This window comes from Drosophila guanche, unplaced genomic scaffold, assembly GCF_900245975.1.
Source record: "Drosophila guanche unplaced genomic scaffold, DGUA_6, whole genome shotgun sequence".
Taxonomy (NCBI): Eukaryota; Metazoa; Arthropoda; class Insecta; order Diptera; family Drosophilidae; genus Drosophila; species Drosophila guanche.
In genome coordinates, this window is record NW_022995746.1 from 2,029,543 (window position 1) to 2,045,252 (window position 15,710).

Below are 15,710 nucleotides of genomic sequence, written 5' to 3' on the forward strand. Positions count from 1 at the left end.
GATGGATGCGATGGATATCACGCATTCGCCGTGTTAGCCTACGACTCGCATGAAGGTGCATTGGGGTTTGCAGTTGATTCACCTCGCAGGCGCATGAATCATGTGAATCAGCTATGAATTATGTGTTATGAGTGTAGCAAGTGAATCGAGTTGGAAGATTGAGCAGCATTCAAGGTGTGCTAGACACCAGTTGGAGGTGGAGGTGGAGGTGGATGTGGAGCCAAGAAGTGTGTCAACTAGATGAACGAGTGTCTGGGTTTGTTCTCGATTTGCAGTTGGTAGGAAATGACAGACTAGCTGCTCTTTGGGAGCTACTTTCCTGCGAAAATGTTGCTTAAACTTCTTTAGTTTGAATTGTCGCAGTGTCCTCTGTTCTGGCGCCAGAGCGTTACAACTAAAACTGCACTTAGTTAGTCAGTAAAACAATTTCATCAGCAGCCTCACAGCCCACACCCTCTGCCTCGCTGCTCCCCCTCTTCGGGCTTGTCGTGTGTGGGACATGCGCTAAAAATTCATTTGATTTGACACTTCGCAGTGGCTTTTAGCGCTGCTTTTACAACACCAACCCACAGCAGCATCGGTGTGTCTGGCTGTGTGTGTGTGTGTGTGTGTCTTTCCCACTTATTAAGGACTTCCTGTTTGGCCGATTGTCGACAACTTTGTCGCGACAACAGATTCATTTAGCGGCCACTGCAGTTCAATTTAACACCCGCCGCACACACAAATATTTCTCAAGCTTCCCCTCCATGTTGGATTTTTCTGTTTCTTTTTTTTGTTTGCAATTTTTATTTCAAATAGAATCTTTAGTTGTTTTTCCGATCTTTTGTTGTTCGTATCGTTCCGTGTCTAAATATTCAATAATACATCTGTATAAATATAAATTAAATAGTGCTTAGTTCCTTGCCTGCAGCGCTTAAGTATCGTTAATAGTTAATAGTTAATCGTAGAGTGTTTTGTATCGTAGATATGTGACAACAGTTTTGATCCAACTCTCTGCGAAACACTCACGTGGGCGAGGGTGCTGTCCAGTGCAGAGGAAGTTGTGTGAGGCAGGGAAGAGAATTTTGACAGATTTTGTTTGTGGAAATTAATGAAGAATTTCTGTATCTTTTATGATGCAGTTCCCCTTTGGAAGTTGTTCAAAATATTCTTGAAGTATTTAAGGTTTCCCTCATGGGTTTATATAATTTTCTGCATAACCAGAAGATCCATAAATCTCTTTCTCAGGGAAATATTATTACCAAAAATGTACAACTTTGCCGCTTTGCTGTTGAAATTTGTTCCAAGAAACTATTCTTATTGCATGGAAAAACCGCTACAGAAATCGTTTTACTCTTCTGCTCTCTTCCCTCGTAGTTTCCCACCTGCCTGCACTTTTTGAACTCTGCAAATGGAATCCCTGCTGGCACCCATCCTGGTTTCTCTATATACAAGCGTCTAGCGCCTCAGTCGCGGCTATTTCTATGTACAATCAATACTTAAACTAAATCAACTACCAAACGCCATGCCGCAACCCGCTCTCCGCTCTCTCGCTCTCTCGCTCCTTCAGCTATTGCGCGAGACGACTTGGACCGGATTGATCAGCGGCTGTGGTGAGGGACCTGGTGAGTCGCCTCCTCCACCTCCACCTCCACCTCCACCATGGAGGTGACTGGGCGACGAGGGCGGCTGCCCCAGATGTGTCATATGAGGCTGTGGTGCCGTCGCCGCCGCCGCCGCAGAGAGCTGTCTTTGATGTGCCGCCAGAGCGGCGGCTGCCGCATGTTGATGCAACAGCTGTTGGTACTGAAGGCGCTGATAGAGCTCGTTGCCTGTCGGCGGCACCCCGAACGGAGGCGGCGGCAAGCCCTGACCCGGTCCAGGTCCTGGCGGAGGCGGCGGCATGCCCGGCATTCCGCCGGGTCCGCTCTTTGGCGCAAAAGGATTGTAGCGCTGGTACATGCTGGCCAGCAGGCTGGGCGCCGTGGGGGGATACGTGAGGAACTGTCCGAACTGTGGATAGGCCGCCAGACTGGGGAACATGGGTCCAATAAGCGAACGCTTGAAGGCAGCCAGCCGGGAGCGGGAGGCGGCTGTGGTGCGTCGCCGCAGCTTGCCAGTGGATCCACCGATGAAGACATCCTCGGCCGAGGGATCGAGCATCCAGTAGTTGCCCTTGCCGGGATCATCGTAGTGCCGCGGCACCTTCACGAAGCACTTGTTGAGGCTGAGATTGTGCCGGATGGAGTTCTGCCAGCCCTGCTTGTTGTCCCTGTAGTACGGATGGTTGGTCATGATGTACTCGTAGATGCCGTTGAGGGTCAGCCGCTTCTCCTGGCTCTGGCGAATGGCCATCATGATGAGCGCGTTGTAGCTGTAGGGGGGCTTCTCGTTGCCCTTCTTATCTTTCACGGGTTTGCCATCGCTGGACTTGGTCTCGGCGTCGCCGTCGGTGGTCTCACCATCGCCATCGGCATCACAGTCCACGTCTTCGTCCACGTCGTCGCAGTCGTCCACCTCGTCCACGTCGCTGCTCTCATTGTTGGCGACAGCCGGCGCCGGGGACATGGACGTGACATCCAGATCAGACTCCACATCGCTCTCCGGATCGTGCTCGTCGTTGCCCCAGTGCGTGGCATCAACGGGATTATTGTTGTTGTGGTTGGGCAGAAATTTCGATTGAAGGACTGACTGATCCTCGGGCTTATCCTCCTCCTCGTCGTCGTGATGCTCCAGCGTCTCGGGCAGTATCGAATTGATCGAAAAGCTGGACTTGAGATGCGGCGTTCTGGCCATTTTCATCAGATTCGTGAGATTAATGCCGACGGGATGTGGATGCGATGAGAGCGTCAGCGGATGATGATGATGATGCGCAAGCGTGGGCGTATGATGGTGGTGATGATGATTGTGGGCGCTGATCTCGGGGAGACCATCAACGATCTTCACCATTTTTGCTTCACAGCCTGCTGCTACCCGTATTACCCAGCGATGGACAACAATGTCATTATTTATTTCGGATTCTTAGGCACACAAAATCAAATCTAAATTCAAATTGGGTCTGCGCTTCGTTAAGTCTGTGTCGCTGAGATTTCGTTACGTTCAGTTTTGCCGACGCGAGACGACGTTTTGGTTCGTCGTCGTTTCTGTTTGAGATCTCTCACGTCCGTTGCTCTGTCGGGTTTAGTGTAGACTAAAAACAAGAATTCCCAGTAAACCCAATCCACTGTACTGTGCTGGCTGCGTATAGGAGGACTGCTCCGCGGCGTGCCGTGTGTTTGCTTTACCGCTTGCCGGTCGGGGGATGTTGCCAGCCAACCAATCGCCGCTGTGGAACGGTCACGCAGAGAGCGCTGCTAACAGAGAGAGAGAGAGAGAGGCGTACAGAGAGCGAAGCAGCACATGCACGTGTGTGTTTGTGTCATTGTGGGTTGCATTTTGATACGCTAGGTTTTTCGTCTCTCTCCCCCTGACAGCATTCTTCTTCCTCTTTGCCAGCTGCTGGCTCTTGCTTCGTGTTTGTTGCTGTGTCTGCTCCGCTCTGTCAGTTCAGTCGTTGTTGGTGTTAATGTATGTCTTGTTTTTACACACAGTTTCCATTATTAATTGTATCCCATGCCAGATTTCGGTTTGCTTTGCCCGTTTGCCCCCGTTAATTTTTCGCCAGTTTGCAAACTTATGGATCGTATTGCATGTCCATGGCGGACCGTTGAAAGGGGGTTGCTGACATCGGAGTTAAATTTGGAACAGATTTGTGACATTCGGTTGCAGGGCGGAGGCAGCAGACTGATGTTCATTAGTTGGCATTATAAAGGGAAGGATCTTGTTGAGGGATCTACATTTATTCTTTACAAATGTTTGTGCAGAATTGATTTTTGGGAATATTTTGATGAGGGATTGTGGTGATAGTTTTTGTAAATTTGTGTGAAAGTTGAATGGGTTTATTTTGCATTTATTTTATAGCTTCTTGCTCAAATCTTCCACTTGGAACACGCTGGCATAAAGTCTAAGAATTCCTTACCATAAAAAAACCTCTTAAATTTTCCTAAAATTGTTCAAACAATTTCCTCAATTTTCTATCAATCAATAATTTATTTCTCAAAAATTGCAAACATCGAAAATTGCTTTAATTATTTAATTATCATAACAAATTTGTTTTTCTTTCAAACTTTCTGCCAACAATTTTCTTCAATTTTCACATAATTCCACATTTTCTTTGGTAAATCAAACATGAGGCGAACGTTTAAGTGTAATTTGCTGCAATCAATTGAAGAAGGGAATTTTCCAGAACTCAACTGCAAAATGAAAAGCAGCTGCTGCCATTCGCATGTGCCACCAAAACGAACGCGCAACACACACATGCCACAGCCATGAGAGAGCCACTCCCCAGCCGAATCCAAAACGAAGCGAAGCAAAGCAAAGCGAACCGAACTCAAAATCGAAATCATTTCTGTAATCATAATAATTGTTTTCACAAATTGGGGGCGTGCACTCCGTCCGCAGTTGTTGTGCCAGCCAGCCCGGATTGGAGATTCCCCCTCCCCCATCACGCAATATATCTCTATAAACCATAAAGAGGGCAGGGGGGAAAAACTTGTTTTACCTGAATCATACAAAAAAAAGTGCAGCCGAAACGAAAGACGAAGCCAAAAGACGAAGACGCCATGTTTGTATGCCCTATCGATGGCCTAACGGAATGTGGTTGGAATTGTATCTCTATGTGTGAGTGTGAGTGTGTGTGTGGGGGGTCTCCACTCGTGTTTTTGCTGCTGCGGCCACAACTTATTGGACGCCCCACCAGTGGAGACATGCGCTCTCAGCGCCGAAAGCTCTCTGGGAGAAAGAGAACGTGAGAGCAGAGCCCCAACCATAGCGAGAGAGAGGGGGAGTGGAGCTTCCACACATCAACTGGGTGCTCAAAACAAAATGGCGCCTCACCTCAAAGGCATTTTAATTATTGCCCCCGCCAGCAATTTGTTCAATTGATTTTTTGTTGCCCCATTGTTTGCCCCGTCTTTCAATTAAATTATTAATCATTGTTATTTTTTCCTTGTTTTTCCCTGTTTTGTAATTGTTTTGGTTTGCTTTTGAATAAAACCTTGATGGGGTTTCCAACTATTCAAACTAAACGAATGGTCAGGAATTATAGGGGATAGAATAATTATGGGTTTCTTAACAAATTGAACGTTTATTCTTTATGCATTATAGAGATGTTACAGGGAAAAGAGGATGTCATTTGGACATGTCTTTAGTGGCCATAATTGTGGCCTTATTTAATATTTATACTGCGAGTTGAGGGCATATTGTGAGGGTTTTTAAGTAATAGTTAGGGCACATCGTTTATCAATGTTTTAAAGTGCGTAATTGATGGATATTTATGGTGATTGTTGCTTATTTAAATAGCTTGGAAGACCAAAAAAGGGAAGCATAAACCAAATAATTTAAGCAACAACACAAATATTTTACCACAAACCAAATAACAAACGAAACTGCACGGCGACAATCTTTAGAAGTTAGAACTTCCCGACAATCCGGAAACTACAGACGGCAGACCGTAATTACCACGTGCAAACAAAAATGCCACAAAAACCTCGTGACAAACGAAAGAAGGATAAGGGCAAAAAAAAAACCAACTTGTCATTGATTAAAACGCTGAAAAGGCGACAGATTTGCAAAGGCTACCGTATCGGTAGGACATCAAATATGTGAGTCGAGCTGAGTGTCTGATCCGGCAGGGGATTTGGATGCGGATTGACAGAGAGAGAGAGAGAGAGAGTCCCAGAGAGTCGCAGAGTCGGGGGGCGAGAGTACTTTACTAATCAGGCAGATTTATAGCCGGCATTTAGTTTTGTTTCAGGGGCAAAACTTTTGATATTTGCAGCGGCAGCGGGAGAAATAAATCCGCGGGCTAGCGAACTCAACCCGTTCCCGCGCCGTAAAGTTGCTACGCCCACGTGGAACGCCCGAGCATGTCCTTCCGGGTACGCGTAGGAGCCTGATATTTTGATCAACTCAATGGCAGTTTAACCGCAGGATTAGCTTGTTTGTCCAACGGATCAGCGCGATGCATGCAAACAAGGTAGGAGAGCAGAAGGATCGCCAGAGATCTGCGCCTCTACCTAAGGGCCTGTGTGGGTGGCTGTAGAGGTAGCTGAACGGGTTAAGGCTCGACTCGGTTCTGCCTCGTTCGCTTCCGTTGTTTATATTGTCTGTTTACATGGCCACACAGTCAGCGATCCGCAGTAGCTGTACCTACCCACCAGACACACACTCGCGGCTACCGTTTCGAAAGAGTTAAGCAAGGATTAGATCGATCCTCTGGAGGGGACTTAGCTTAGCGCGTATTAATCTCATTTCGTGGACCTCAAGCTGTGTTCTCATCCTCGACCATGTCCTTCTCCTTGTGCGTGTCTTGGCGTTGCTGCTTTTCCCTCTAATCGCCGTCGCTTAGCCATGCAAATATTTTCAATTTCGGATTTGTCTCGATTAAAAGGGAAAAAGGGTTAAACCTCTCTCAGACACCCAGGCTGGACTCTGGACTCTCTCTGCTGACATCTGATTCTGCTTTAAGCGTGTTAACCAGCTAACAACATTTTGTATGAATGTTTTCCAAACGAGTTGACGAGTTTTTCCTTGCCTCTGCCTCTGCCTCTGCCTGTGCTGGTGGGGTCTTCGCTCTCCCACACATAAATTGGCCCAATTTCATTGAAATCACGTTCCCGGACGGACTGTTGGCAGTACTCGGACACACTTGTTTCCCCGTTGCCCCGTTGCTTGTTGTTGCTATTATCGTGTGTTTCGTTTTGCAAATAAACAGCCAAATGAGTGTCCTAGAGGTTGCCTTGAGTACAACAGCCAAAAGGGGTGCGGAGACATGAGGGTTGAGGGAGCCCAGCGACATGGTCCATGGTCCATGGGCAACAGCAGGGAGACGGCGATGATGAGCCGGAAACAAGGATTTAGAAATAGCAAAAACTTTCAGTCGCGGTGGTTGTTAAGTGCGCTACAAACAGACAGATATTTGTATCTGGATTGGTAATGGAAAGGCAGTTATCGGCGGGAGATCATCGCAGAGATAGTTGTGTGTGGCCATATGGTGGGGTAGAGGAAGCGGCATAAGGCACATAATTATGTGTAATATAAATATTAAAAGGTCTCGGAGTACAAGCAAATGTGCGCTTCCTGCAGAGGTTTTTGTGGTGCATTTTTTCATGATAACAATCTCGGAGAATTATTTAATGCAAAAATAGTTTCCATTTGAGAAGTATCTTCTGTGATGATAATTATTGAGTAAATTTGTATTCAAAATGTGTGGAAAATAGTTCCTGTTTTGGCACATTCTGCATAATTATTTATCTCTTCATTTTCTACTCCCTCATCATACAAGTCACCAAAATACACCCCAAAAAAAGCTGCAACACTCCCCCCCTCTTGGTGCGTGCATCGCCCATCGCCCTTTCCGCTTCCCCTTCCCCTTCCCTTTCTTCTGGAGTAACACTTGATAATTGTTGACAATGTGTTATAAACTGATTTACTCGCATTCAACGCAAACGAAAACGAAAACGAAAAGAGAAACATTGCCAAAACTCACGCAGCGCCAACAACAGCAACAAAAAAAACACAACAAAACACGAGCCGAATCGAGCGACAAACATTGACAAGCCACAAAACATTGACAAAGTCGAGTCGCGGCGAGGCGACACTCGTCAGCGACATCGTTAAGGGCAACAGCAGCAGCAGTGGAAGCGGAAGGGGGGTAAGGGGAAGGGGAAGCAGCAGCCACCGCTTAGATGTCATCGTTAGCGCTGGTGGGAGTGGGAGCGGGAGCGTGTCGCGTGTGCCACGCAAGGGTGGCACCACACAACCATCAAGGGGGAAAACCGGACTGTAACTGTGGTGCACGGTGTGATGTGCTGCTCTCTGGTGTGTGTTAATGAACTGCGTAACAATTAACAGCAGCAGCAACAACAAAAACAGCAACCATCAACAATAGCCGCAAGTTGGAACAAAAAAAGGGAAGGAAATGCTAGCTAAGGGAATGCTCTAACTGAGAGATCTATAGGATAAGCATGGGAATTTTAAAAGGGAATTTATTGAACAAAAACAGAACAAAAAAGTTCTGGCAAACAAAATTTAATGGTTAAAATGAGAAAAAGCCAAGCCACAGACAGGATTTTCTGCAGCATCTTCTCTAGATATGGATTAAGCATATATTTAAATATTTTGACTGCATTACAAACTGCTCATCCCAATCGTAGTACCCTCCAAAAGTGTATTTTAAAAGTCACTGGCCACGCGCTTGTATCACAACCTCGAACCCCAGGGACATGCTGCGGGCTGGGTGTTGCATTCTTTTTGCCGATTTATTGCTACAACTGAGAGATCGAATCGCTACGATTATGCTGGTGCTTCCGCAACTTCCTCTCCATATGCCAATGCCAGTGCATGGGTCAGTTGCTGAGTTGCAAAGAAAACACAAGTTCTGGCTCTGACTCGGTCTCTGCTCTGATCTAAATCAATTTAATTGAGGTCCAAGTGCTGGCCCTTGGCCCGGCTTAATTTGTTGATTTGTTGTGTGTTGTGTGTTGCTCTGCGGCTGTGGCCATTAGCAGTGTCTATCAGTGTGAAATCTGAAGCAGAAAGAGTGTTTGCTGGTGGTTGTGGTGCTGATGGGGTTGTATCGGGTTAGAGACGAATTTTGATAGAGCAACAACAACTGAGGGCTATGTGGGTAATGTGTTCCTTCTTTGCCGTGAAGGAGCTTCTATCTTTGGTGCCTGTTTGCTGCTTACTTTTTATAGTTATTTAGCAGAACTAGCAGCTTCATTTCCGGCTCTGACTTGAACTTTAAACCCCACAACAGAGACTCGTATTTCCCCCGCCACTCAAAGTGCAAAATTGAAAAGTTCAGATGCCAACTGATCATGCAAGCTGTCTCCTCAAGATGCACAGATCTGAACCCCGGAATGAACTCACTTCCGTTGTGTTGGTCAGACCTCAAGTGCAATTCGTGAATTACTCATTCATAATTCTCGTTTAATTGTGAGTATTCCTTCAATTGAAAGCACTACGAGACGACACAGCGTACCGCGTACTAGCTAGAGCTTCATTCATTCATTCATTTATTTACGAGTATTTATTATTATTATTTCGAATTGGTGCGCCGATGGTGAGGCTGAGAGGTCTGGGCAGAGGTCCGGGCGTAAATGAACTTAATTGAAATTCGGGTCAACAGAGAGGCCAAGATAATGGAAGAAACTAATTAAGGAGAACTACTGGAGAGCAGTCTCCTCTCCTCTCCTCTCCCTTCCCTCCCCGATTGCCCACTGCCCACATGGTTTTTATTTTGTGTGTTCTTCTCTCTATTGTTTGTTGCGGGGTTTGCGCATTTGTCCCAAATTGTGTTTGTATTGCCATTATTTGATTATTGTCCATGGCTTAACAATTATTATATTAATAAATATTTGAAGGGGCATGCCCATGCCCTCATCTGAATCCAACCAGCGACCATCAACCGGCAACCATCATCGTCATCGAGTACTGGGCAGCCACATCAGTTTCAATTAAAAACACATTTTGTGGTCACTGTGTGGTCGCCACTTAGTTGGTGCCGGGCTGGGTCGCGGGGCTTAGGGTTTTGCTTTGGGTTTTGGTTCCAATTTTTCCTTAGGTGACACGCCCGATACTTGGAGGGTTTCCCATGGAAGAACATCCATTGCTGTGGCTACTGTGGTGGCCATCAAACTGGCTTTGTGCGCATCCAATCGATAATGTCAATATTTTTGCCTGACAACTTTGCCTGCAGAAGAGTGGAACGCGGCTTAATGTCAGCTGGGAGCTGTGGGTTTAAGCATGCAGCGGCAGTTGGCAGTCATAAATCCCGAGAATTCCATCCCCAAACTGTCTTGAGACATCTGCAAAAACTTCTTTGCAATTTCCCCTCCAATCCCTGACACCTTGGCCAACCACTTAGACACCTCTTGTCTAAGAAAGTTCCCTAGCTGGCAGTGCCACAGCTTACATATTGCCTGCTCCTATCAGAGATCTCCATAGAAATCTGGTCTATAGTTATCCCTCACACAAAAGCAACCGAAACCCAAAGGGAACGAAATAAACCTTAAGCCTTTGGGCGCACACAAAGCGAGGAACTAACCGATTACATATCAAATATTTATGAAATAGAGAAGGGAGAAGGATGTGGCGTACGGATAGGTACAGGACTAAGCCCTGGTTGAGGGGTTTGTATCATTAATGGACAACAGGGAGCAACCAGGAGTCTAAATGCACAAGAAGTGTAACAAACGGCACACGCACCGAGAAGATCTTCTCTTCGCTCTACTCTCTACTCTCTACTCTCCTTTTTTTTTTGCTCTGAAAAGAGATCCTGGTGCAGGTCCTGCTGTCCTGCTGTGTAATCAGTGCTCGGGCATCTGCTTGAGCCTTTCTCTACTCGCTCTTGGGAGACCTCGCCACGCCGGTTGCTCTTTCGACTCATCCGTAATCCGTGCACTTAACCCGGGTAATAAGATAAGTAAGGCAGATCCGATCCGCCGAGTCTGCGCTCCTGCATTCTGCATTCTGCTTGTTATCTTTGTAAATTGCATGTCGAGCACTTAAGCCAATTGTGTGAGTATGAGAGAGGAAGGAGTACGAGCAAATATCCTTACAAAGGAGCTGGCTAAGACGCTCGAGCGCGTGCTACTCCCTGTCTATGTCCTTTCCCCTTGGTTTCCCATTCTCTGGCCAATTCTATTCTAAAGTGATACAGTTAAATAAATCCCAGAGTAGCAGCCGCAATCCATGAACCAATAATGAACGCTTCCAGGATACATGCCTGGACTTAGACCTTCAGCCTTAGTCCCAGTACCAGTACCAGTCCGAGTCCCAGTGCCTGGCTTAGGTAAGTGGATTGCTGAATTCAAGCCCAATCCCCGGCAAACATATAATTGGGAAATGTGTTAAGTATATAATGCGCTCATCCGATCTATTTCAATAACAAACCAAACCAAACCAGCTTAAGCTGCGCACAAACCGAACCAGTCCAGGCCTCGGTCCTAACCCAATAAAACAATGCCAAGCAGCGGAATTGTTTCATGCCCCGTGATCTGGGGATTGTGCCACAAAAGTTCTCCCTGGGCCTGCCCGTCGCTGGCTTGGCTTAAGGCGTGGGCCAAAGGCGATTTAACTCTTGCGCTGGACCCTAAGCTGCGCATAAACCCCAAATATGTACATACACGGGGCACAGACCATAGACTAGGACTAGGAGCTTGTTTTCAGAAGGGAACGAGAGGTGCTCGCTGCTCTGAAAGAGTTCTGCTTTAGTTGCTGCTGAAATGAGCAAAGTGCTGGGTGAGCCAGAGATTATGCTTATAAATAAATGAACTGCAAATGTGCTGTAGGGTTTATAATCACACCGAAAAGTGCAGTAGCTTTGCCTTCTCTCTCTCCCTTTCAGTGAGACTATCATTTATCCATTAGGCAGCACGACGGCCAGCTGACTCTCTGAACTATTGGACAACTCCACAGGCAATCCACGGCCAATCTCCACTGCCTGCAACCATCTGACACCTTATAAAACTGCCAGCTAATCGTTTCAATAACATGATTTACCCACAACACACACACACACACAATAATTTACAATTATTGAAACGAAGAAGAATCGGGCACACAAAATATGATAATTGCCACTGACTGGGAGATTAATCTAGTAACGATGATATTAATTATCATTTCGTTTACAAATCGGGACAGAGAGAGAGAGAGAGAAGCGCTGAATTTATGATATTTTCAGGGCTTGTTATTGGGGGGGAAAACTTGTTGATGCCATTGATATGATGATGATGATGATGCTGATGCTCCTCTGTGCTCCCTTTTTCTCACATCTTTTACTCCAACGCGCACTTAAGCACACAAACACACATGTCAAGTGATCAAAGAATCAGAAGCCGCTTTCAGTGAAATGTTCGAAAATGAAGCCATCAGAGAGTAGAGAGCAGAGACTGTGGAGAGAACCCAAAAAACAGTTTGAGAAATTTCTCAAACAACGCCCAAGAACGGTCGCGGTGCCCTTTCTAGTATTTCGTGCCCTTAAAGGTTCTCATCTTACCAAAAATCGAAGACGAGCCGCTGTGCTCATATTAGTTTGAGAAATTGTATAACAAAAGTTAAGAGAAATTGCCCGGAGAAGTGTGCTGTCCAGAACTACTAGACAATGGGCAGGCTGGATCCCATATCGTATCGGATGGGAATGGGCATGGGATCTTACCTGCGGTGCACGGCACATCTCTCACAGCTGGAGTTGTCACTGGGCATGTAAAGACCCAAACAAAATTGAGACAACAACCAACACACACACACACACACTCGCTGGGGGTAAAGTCAATGGGTGATGGCTCATTTTGAAACTACTTTTCAGACTCCTACTGCCTGCTCGTTTTCTGCCTTTTTCGGGAATCATTTTCATGTTTGCCGCTGGCTCAGCAAACAACTAATTAAGTCATCATCGGGATGCAAGAAAGTGGACAGGGGGGAGCGCTGAATAAATGGACAGCAGCTGATGGACAGCCAAAGGAAGCCACTAAAAGGAGAGAAATATTTTATTTGTGTGCGTAAAACATATTTCTTAGGAATGATTAATTATGAGGCCAAATATTTCCAACAAATTAAATCAAATTTTTGTTGAAATTTAAGCTTCAAAATGCTGAAAAAATTGCTAAAAATTCAGAAACAAGTTTGAAATTTTTCTTTTAAAATATTTTATTTTGTTTATGTTTAAAATGTTTGTACATAAATGTTGCAGCCTAGCTACAAAAGCCCCCATCGTAAAACGTTGCACAATTCGGCGCCAGTTGGGGCGGGGCTAAGGAGCCCTGAGCCAGAGCGGACCAAAAAGTTTTTCCTGGCTTTTTTCTTTGTCGACTTTCCAGGCCGACAATGGGGGCCCGCTGAAGACCAAATGTGTGTGTAAATGGCCGAAAGAATTTGCTAAATGCAGCATTTAGACGTCATGGGATGAGGGGAGAAGGCAGCAGCTGCAGCTGGAGCACTGCCACTCCTACTCCCACTCCCACTACCCGTTTGTGTGACGGCGGCGGCGGCTTGGCAAAGCCTTGTCCCGTGGATCCAAAGCACCGGCTTGGGGCGGGCAGGCAGCTTAGCTGGCGGGGAACTTGCCGAAGAACTGCATGCGCTGGAAGAGCTCGGCGCTCATGTGCGGCGCATAGCCCTGCAGCTGGGCAGGATGCGGCGACTGCTGGTGGGAGGGCGGAGCGGCAGCGGCAGCCTGGTACTGCATCTGCTGGTGCAGGGCCGCTTGATAGGCAGCCGGATTCATGCGCTGGTACAGGGCAGCAGCGGCAGCGGCGGCGGCAGCAGCAGCACCGGCAAAGGGCACTCCGGGGTAGCCGTAGCCAGGCGCTGGGGCACCATAGCCGCTGGGCATCATGGGCGAGAAGATGGCCTGGCGGTAGGCGGCGAGGCGGGTGCGACTGGCGCCGGGATTCTTGCGGCGCAACTTGCCGGTTGTCTCCCCGATGAAGACCTCCTCGGCAGAGGGGTCCAGGATCCAGTAGTTGCCCTTGCCGGGATCGTCGTAGCTGCGCGGGATCTTGGTGAAGCACTTGTTGAGGCTGAGGTTGTGGCGGATGGAGTTCTGCCAGCCCCGCTTGTTGGCCTTGAAGTAGGGGAATCGGTTGATCAGGTACTGGTAGATCCCATTGAGTGTCAGCCGCTGCTCGGGGCTGTCCTGGATGGCCATCATGATGAGCGCGTTGTAGCTGTAGGGCGGCTTCTTGGTGTCGCTGCTGCTGCTGCTCATCTTCTGCTTCTTGCTCGGGTTGCTCTCCCCCTCGCTCTCCTCCTCCTCCAGCTGATCCTCCTCATCATCGAACTCCACATCGAGTTTGTCATTGTTCTGGGAGGACAGCGACTCGGCGGCGCTGCTCATGGGTGTGCTGGTGCGGGAGGGGCTGTCAAAGTCTTCCGAGGCGGAGAGCTCACCATCGGAGTTGCCATAAGGATGGACATAGTGCTGCTGCTGCACATATTGCTGCTGCTGATGATGATGTGGCTCATGCTTGATGATTGTTGTGGTTTTGTTTGTGGGTTTCTTGGCCAGAATGGCATCGATGGAGAAGTTGCTCTTGAATTCCATTTCGCAAACACTTTTCACCATTTTACTCGAGAGTTATATTTATTTTTTCACACACGGAAGTTCTCTTTGAGTTCTCTTTGTGGATTGTTAGTTGTTGGTTGTGGCACGAAGCTGCTGGCAATACTGATTCTCTACAGCTCCGACGCGGGCTATTTATAGTGCAGCCCCGCAGCCCGGCGCAGAGGGCAGAAGTCTACACAAGAGAGCGCACACACACACACCACACGCGCGCTCTCTCGCTTGCTGCTTAGGTAGACGAGCGAAAGAGACGCAAGAGACTCCGCCCTCCACTTGGCTGCTGCTGCTGCTGCTGCTCAACCATTTTGTTCCACACGTTCCACATGGCTGTGGGTTCGATTCGGTCTCTCTCTCTCTCTCTCTCGTTTGCTTTGCTTTGCTTTGCTTTTGTTTTGTTGTATTTTGGATGTTGTGTGGATGTTTATTTGCAGTCTTTTGCTGCTTCGGCGTCAAAATATCCATTACATCCAATCCAAACAGCCAGATGGGGTTGCATCCGACCATCTCTTTCGCGCCCACTGTTTTGACCATTAATTGAACCAACAATTTTGCGATTGGGATAGGCAGAGAGTAGCGCAGAGTGGGGTGTGCACTTTAATCAATATCCAAATCAAATCATTTGCTTTGAATTCGTAGAATTAGTTCCAAGAGATATTCCACCTAATCCCACCCAAACTAGTTCAAGGGTTCCTGGTGCTCGTCCTGGATTACTTGAGGCAGATCCCTTCACTTGGCTTACGGCACGATTTTCAACAGCTCAATGGAGCTCAAGCGTCTGTTGGCCAGGTAATCCCCTGATGCTTCCTTCGCTCCTACTCCGCTGCTTAAGGGTTAACCCTTCACCCCTAAATCAACGGGATTTGTGTTCTAGTTTCGCGACAGATCTGCGAATTAGTTCTGGCTGCAAGCCGCTCGAGCAACGCTCTTCAGATTACAAATTTGTGCAAAATAAATATTTGTGCTTAGGTTTTCGGGCTGTACTTGGTTTAAAATTGGTTTAACTTAAGTTAATTTAATGTTGTGCAGATTTTGTTTGGAAGTTAAAAGGAGGCTGGGATGGAAGGGGAGAATGGGATAAAGGCATTAATGGAAGAGAAAGAAAATATTCAGAAGGTTAAAGACATGTGGAACATGGGAATTAATGATTATAGAAAAATATAAATATTTATATCATATCAGAATATTCAACTGAATTATTTATGTAATTATTCTAAGAGTTCTTCTGTGACATTTTCTACCATTTGTTGTACAAATTCCAATGTTTATTACTGAACATTCTTTGGCATAATTTATGCAAAGAATGCTGAGCATTAGCAGGGAAAATATTTATTAAATGTTGAAATATTTTGATGGAATAAATTTCCAATTCATTGCCATTCAATTAGTAACAAAAATTCTTTTTTTTTTGTTGTGATTTTTGTTTGCCATACATTTTCTAATACAAAATTTCCTAAAATAATACAAAAATGCGCCACACAAAATTCCACAAAAATTGCATACATCATTGGCAGCGTTGACAATTTGGTTGTAAGTGAAGTCAAGCGGCTCCTTTGCCACATGC

At 46.6% G+C, this 15,710-nt stretch overlaps 2 protein-coding genes across 2 annotated transcripts; both read right to left on the reverse strand.

Moving 5' to 3' along the window:
• Window positions 1-807: 807 nt before the first annotated feature.
• On the reverse strand, window positions 808-3,177 carry LOC117582341 (fork head domain transcription factor slp2). The gene has a single exon (XM_034269992.1). It carries the CDS (start codon window positions 2,926-2,928, stop codon window positions 1,546-1,548), a length of 1,383 nt encoding a protein of 460 aa, XP_034125883.1. The 5' UTR covers window positions 2,929-3,177; the 3' UTR covers window positions 808-1,545.
• A 9,577-nt stretch (window positions 3,178-12,754) lies between these two features.
• LOC117581845 (fork head domain transcription factor slp1) lies at window positions 12,755-14,270 on the reverse strand. The gene has a single exon (XM_034269300.1). The coding sequence runs from the start codon at window positions 14,150-14,152 to the stop codon at window positions 13,133-13,135; it is 1,020 nt and encodes a 339-aa protein (XP_034125191.1). The 5' UTR covers window positions 14,153-14,270; the 3' UTR covers window positions 12,755-13,132.
• Between the last annotated feature and the right edge of the window lie 1,440 nt (window positions 14,271-15,710).

Coding starts and splice junctions, on each gene's coding strand:
- LOC117582341 (XM_034269992.1), bottom strand. CDS start 2,928: ATGGTGAAGATCGTTGATGGTCTCCCCGAGATCAGCGCCCACAATCAT.
- LOC117581845 (XM_034269300.1), bottom strand. CDS start 14,152: ATGGTGAAAAGTGTTTGCGAAATGGAATTCAAGAGCAACTTCTCCATC.